General features: G+C 48.2%; 1 protein-coding gene across 1 annotated transcript in view; it reads left to right on the top strand.

The window, feature by feature from the left end:
• mfhas1 (multifunctional ROCO family signaling regulator 1) overlaps window positions 1-2,147 on the top strand; it is an 8,016-nt gene extending 5,869 nt beyond the window's left edge. The window contains 2 exon segments of the mRNA XM_080509832.1: window positions 565-787; window positions 926-2,147. Coding sequence (XP_080365958.1) covers window positions 565-787; window positions 926-977 — 275 coding nt within the window. The 3' untranslated portion in view covers window positions 978-2,147.
• The last annotated feature ends 3,853 nt before the right edge of the window (window positions 2,148-6,000 follow it).

Genomic DNA, 6,000 nt, shown 5'->3' with positions numbered 1-6,000 from the left:
TGACTTGGTGCTCAGTGACTTGGTGACGCAGTGACTTGGTGACTCGGTGACGCAGTGACTTGGTGACTCAGTGACTTGATGACTCGGTGACTCATTGACTTGGTGACTCGGTGACTTGGTGACTCTGTGACTTGGTGATTCAGTGACTTGGTGACTCAGTGACTCGGTGAGTCATTGACTTGGTGCTCAGTGACTTGGTGCTCGGTGACTTGGTGACTTGGTGACTCGGTGACATGGTGACTATGTGACTTGGTGACTCAGTGACTTGATGACTCAGTGACTCGATGACTTGGTGACTCGTCCATCTTCACCTGAAATTCTGAAATGTTCGGACTACAGACTGAAATCTTGAAAAGCTTTAAAATCCACTTTGTCACTAACGAGCAGAAAGAAACTTCCAGTGACTCAAAATGTTTCGTCTGATTTTCTCTTGAGAATCATTGAAAATGAAGGTTTTTATGTGAATGAATCGTTTATTTCATCAAGTCTCTCCCTCTCTCTCTCTCTCTCTCTCTCTCTCTCTCTCTCTCTCTCTCTCTTCCCCCCCCCCTTCCCCCCCCCCAGGTGAGTTGCTGAGTCAGCCTCGTCCTGAAGGACTCACCGAGGTCGTTTGTCCCAGAGACGGTTCAGAACGAGTGAACGTGGCCCTGATCTACCCCCCGACCCCCGACCGCGTTAAGCCCCGCCCTCCACTGAGGGAGGCCCCGCCCCTCACCGAGGGAAGCCCCGCCCCCTCCCGCTGCTCCTCTTCAGTGCGACAACGGCGAGTCGGTCGGCTGCTTCATAGGTGTGTGTGTGTGTGGTGTGTGGGGGGGGGGGGGGGGGGGGGGGGGGGCTGCAAAAACGATGTTTTCACTTGAAACGTCGTCATGGAAACGAGGTCTCACGAGGTGTAACTCTGGTCGTCTCCGTCTTCCTTCTGCAGGTTTCTACTTCCTGTCGGGATCGAACATGAGCACCACCTGCTCACGACGTAGCGTCCTCCACCTCCTCCTCCTGCACACCTCACCTCCTCCACCTCCACCTCTCACCTCCACCTCCACCCCTCACCTCCACCCCTCACCTCCTCCTCCTGCACACCTCACCTCCTCCACCCCCTCCACCCCTCACCTACTCCTCCTCCTCCTGCACACCTCACCTCCTCCTCCACCCCTCACCTCCTCTTCCACCCCTCACCTCCACCTCCTCCTCCTCTTCCTACTCCTCCTCCTGCACACCTCACCTCCACCTCCTCCTCCTCCTGCACACCTCACCTCCACCCCTCACCTCCACCTCCTCCTCCTGCACACCTCACCTCCTCCACCTCCACCTCACCCCCCCACCTCCACCTCTCACCTCCACCTCCACCCCTCACCTCGTCCACCCCTCACCTCCTCCTCCTGCACATCTCACCTCCTCCACCTCCTCCTCCTCCACCCCTCACCTCCACCTCCTCCTCCTGCACACCTCACCTCCTCCACCTCCACCTCCACCCCTCACCTCGTCCACCCCTCACCTCCTCCTCCTCCACCCCCTCACCTCCTCCTCCTCCTCCTGCACACCTCACCTCATCCTCCTCTTCCTACTCCTCCTCTTGCACACCTCACCTCCACCCCCACCTCCTCCTCCACCCCGCCACCCCCCCACCTCCTCCTCCACCCCTCACCTCCACCTCCACCCCCCACCTCCTCCACCCCTCACCTCCTCCCAGACAACTTCAAGAGGCGGCAGGACGACGCCACCAGGAGAACCGACCACTTCCTGAGGAAGAGGAGGAGCAGCAGCAGCAGGAGGAGGAGGAGGAGGAAGAGGAGGAGCAGCAGGAGCAGCAGGAGGAGTTGAGAGCTTCACTGCAGCGTTTTGAACTTTGATTCTGAAATCGGAGAAAATGTGTGAAACATTTCAGGACTCTCACTTTGACTGTGTGACTTTTAAACAGGGCTTTTAATTTGAAATTGAGGCTTTCTGTCTTTTTATGAGGAAACTTTGAGAATAAAAATCAAAGAAATTAAAGTTTCAAGTTTCCCTTTCCTCAAAGTTTCTTAGATGAACTTTTTTTTATATAAGTTTCTTTTTAAACTTTGAAAAAAAAATTTAGAAAATGAGTTTGAAATAAAACCTTTATTTTCAAAGCTTTTCAATCATTTTTCACTTCAAATACTTTATTCTGAAAACCCAACTTAAAACAACTTCTTTCTCAAACGTTTCAAATATTTTTTCAAACTTTTATTCTGGAAATTTGATTTTTAATTCTTGAAACTTTTTTTTCTATATTTTGACTTTGTTCTGAAATTATTTCAATATATTTTCAGGTAAATTATTTCGTTCAAAAGATTAAGTCTTTCCAGATAATTTCCACTTTCGTCTTTTATTTTGACATGATAGAATCTTCACTTGTTTTTTCACGTAATGTTTTGTTTTCAACATCTTAAGAATCGCTTTTATTATTTATTGTGAAAATAGAAAGTCCATCTTCATCATCTTCATCATCCTCATCATCTTCATCATCCTCATCATCCTCCTGCTTCATTCTTGTTGTTTTCAGATGTAAATAATATCTTTATTTTTATATGCAGACACAATGTGTCTCCCTTTTATTCAGCCTTGACCTCCTTTCTGTCTCTCTCTCTCTGTGTGTGTGTGTGTGTGTGTGTGTGTGTGTGTGTGTGTGTGTGTGTGTGTGTGTGTGTGTGTGTGTGTGTGTGTGTGTGTGTGTGTGTGTGTGTGTGTGTGTGTGTGTGTGTGTGTGTGTGTGTGTGTGTGCGTGCGTGCGTGTGTGTGTGTGTCCCCCACATGTCACGGTCCAACAGGAAATAAACCAAATAAACAGGAAGTGGCTGGAGTTGCTCTGCTTTTTCTTCTCTTCACCCTCCAGCAGCTCGACGACGTCCAGTGTTTCCTAGGCTAAAGGAAGCATCGGTGTTTCCTAGGCTAAAGGAAGCGTCAGTGTTTCCTAGGCTAAAGGAAGCATCGGTGTTTCCTAGGCTAAAGGAAGCGTCGGTGTTTCCTAGGCTAAAGGAAGTATCGGTGTTTCCTAGGCTAAAGGAAGCGTCGGTGTTTCCTAGGCTAAAGGAAGCATCGGTGTTTCCTAGGCTAAAGGAAGCATCGGTGTTTCCTAGGCTAAAGGAAGCATCGGTGTTTCCTTGGCTAAAGGAAGCATCGGTGTTTCCTAGGCTAAAGGAAGCATCGGTGTTTCCTTGGCTAAAGGAAGCATCGGTGTTTCCTAGGCTAAAGGAAGCGTCGGTGTTTCCTTGGCTAAAGGAAGCATCGGTGTTTCCTAGGCTAAAGGAAGTGTCGGTGTTTCCTAGGCTAAAGGAAGCATCGGTGTTTCCTAGGCTAAAGGAGGTTCTAAAGGAAGCGTCGCTGTTTCCTAAGCTAAAGGAAGCATCGGTGTTTCCTTGGCTAAAGGAAGCATCGGTGTTTCCTAGGCTAAAGGAAGCGTCGGTGTTTCCTTGGCTAAAGGAAGCATCGGTGTTTCCTAGGCTAAAGGAAGCGTCGGTGTTTCCTTGGCTAAAGGAAGCATCGGTGTTTCCTAGGCTAAAGGAAGTGTCGGTGTTTCCTAGGCTAAAGGAAGCATCGGTGTTTCCTAGGCTAAAGGAGGTTCTAAAGGAAGCATCAGTGTTTCCTAAGCTAAAGGAAGCATCGGTGTTTCCTAGGCTAAAGGAAGCATCGGTGTTTCCTAGGCTAAAGAAAGCATCGGTGTTTCCTAGGCTAAAGGAAGCATAGGTGTTTCCTAGGCTAAAGAAAGCATCGGTGTTTCCTAGGCTAAAGGAAGCATCGGTGTTTCCTAGGCTAAAGGAAGCATCGGTGTTTCCTAGGCTAAAGGAAGCATCGGTGTTTCCTTGGCTAAAGGAAGCATCGGTGTTTCCTAGGCTAAAGGAAGCGTCGGTGTTTCCTTGGCTAAAGGAAGCATCGGTGTTTCCTAGGCTAAAGGAAGCATTGGTGTTTCCTTGGCTAAAGGAAGCATCGGTGTTTCCTAGGCTAAAGGAGGTTCTAAAGGAAGCGTCGGTGTTTCCTAGGCTAAAGGAGGCATAAAGGAAGCGTCAGTGTTTCCTAGGCTAAAGGAAGCATCAGTGTTTCCTAGGCTAAAGGAGGTTCTAAAGGAAGCGTCAGTGTTTCCTAGGCTAAAGGAAGCATCAGTGTTTCCTAGGCTAAAGGAGGTTCTAAAGGAAGCATCAGTGTTTCCTAGGCTAAAGGAAGCATCAGTGTTTCCTAGGCTAAAGGAGGTTCTAAAGGAAGCGTCAGTGTTTCCTAGGCTAAAGGAAGCATCAGTGTTTCCTAGGCTAAAGGAGGTTCTAAAGGAAGCGTCAGTGTTTCCTAGGCTAAAGGAAGCGTCGGTATTTCCTTGGCTAAAGGAAGCGTCGGTGTTTCCTTGGCTAAAGGAAGCATCAGTGTTTCCTAGGCTAAAGGAAGCATCAGTATTTCCTAGGCTAAAGGAGGTTCTAAAGGAAGCGTCGGTATTTCCTTGGCTAAAGGAAGCATCAGTGTTTCCTTGGCTAAAGGAAGCATCGGTGTTTCCTAGGCTAAAGGAGGTTCTAAAGGAAGCGTCGGTGTTTCCTAGGCTAAAGGAAGCATCGGTGTTTCCTAGGCTAAAGGAGGTTCTAAAGGAAGCGTCAGTGTTTCCTAGGCTAAAGGAAGCATCGGTGTTTCCTAGGCTAAAGGAGGTTCTAAAGGAAGCGTCAGTGTTTCCTAGGCTAAAGGAAGCATCAGTGTTTCCTAGGCTAAAGGAGGTTCTAAAGGAAGCGTCAGTGTTTCCTAGGCTAAAGGAAGCATCAGTATTTCCTAGGCTAAAGGAAGCATCAGTGTTTCCTAGGCTAAAGGAAGCATCAGTGTTTACTTGGCTAAAGGAAGCATCAGTGTTTCCTAGGCTAAAGGAAGCGTCGTGTTTCCTAGGCTAAAGGAAGCATCGGTGTTTCCTAGGCTAAAGGAAGCATCGGTGTTTCCTAGGCTAAAGGAAGCATCGGTGTTTCCTTGGCTAAAGGAAGCATCGGTGTTTCCTAGGCTAAAGGAAGCATCGGTGTTTCCTAGGCTAAAGGAGGTTCTAAAGGAAGCGTCGGTGTTTCCTAGGCTAAAGGAAGCATCAGTGTTTCCTAGGCTAAAGGAAGCATCAGTGTTTCCTAGGCTAAAGGAAGCATCGGTGTTTCCTAGGCTAAAGGAAGCATCGGTGTTTCCTAGGCTAAAGGAGGTTCTAAAGGAAGCGTCTGTGTTTCCTAGGCTAAAGGAAGCATCAGTGTTTCCTAGGCTAAAGGAGGCTCTAAAGGAAGCGTCAGTGTTTCCTAGGCTAAAGGAAGCATCGGTGTTTCCTAGGCTAAAGGAGGTTCTAAAGGAAGCATCAGTGTTTCCTAGGCTAAAGGAAGCATCAGTGTTTCCTAGGCTAAAGGAGGTTCTAAAGGAAGCGTCAGTGTTTCCTAGGCTAAAGGAAGCATCAGTGTTTACTTGGCTAAAGGAAGCATCAGTGTTTCCTAGGCTAAAGGAAGCATCAGTGTTTACTTGGCTAAAGGAAGCATCAGTGTTTCCTAGGCTAAAGGAAGCATCAGTGTTTACTTGGCTAAAGGAAGCATCAGTGTTTCCTAGGCTAAAGGAAGCATCAGTGTTTCTTAGGCTAAAGGAGGTTCTAAAGGAAGCGTCAGTGTTTCCTAGGCTAAAGGAAGCATCAGTGTTTCCTAGGCTAAAGGAAGCATCAGTGTTTCTTAGGCTAAAGGAAGCATCGGTGTTTCCTAGGCTAAAGGAAGCATCGGTGTTTCCTAGGCTAAAGGAAGCATCAGTGTTTCCTAGGCTAAAGGAAGCATCGGTGTTTCCTAGGCTAAAGGAAGCATCGGTGTTTCCTAGGCTAAAGGAAGCATCGGTGTTTCCTTGGCTAAAGGAAGCGTCGGTGTTTCCTTGGCTAAAGGAAGCATCGGTGTTTCCTAGGCTAAAGGAGGTTCTAAAGGAAGCATCGGTGTTTCCTAGGCTAAAGGAAGCATCAGTGTTTCCTAGGCTAAAGGAGGCTCTAAAGGAAGCGTCAGTGTTTCCTAGGCTAAA

The sequence above is a fragment of the Blennius ocellaris genome (genome assembly GCF_963422515.1).
Source record: "Blennius ocellaris genome assembly, chromosome: 15".
NCBI classification, from domain to species: domain Eukaryota; kingdom Metazoa; phylum Chordata; class Actinopteri; order Blenniiformes; family Blenniidae; genus Blennius; species Blennius ocellaris.
Note: the sequence above shows the minus strand (reverse complement) of the source record. Positions and strands in the feature narration are given on the sequence as shown.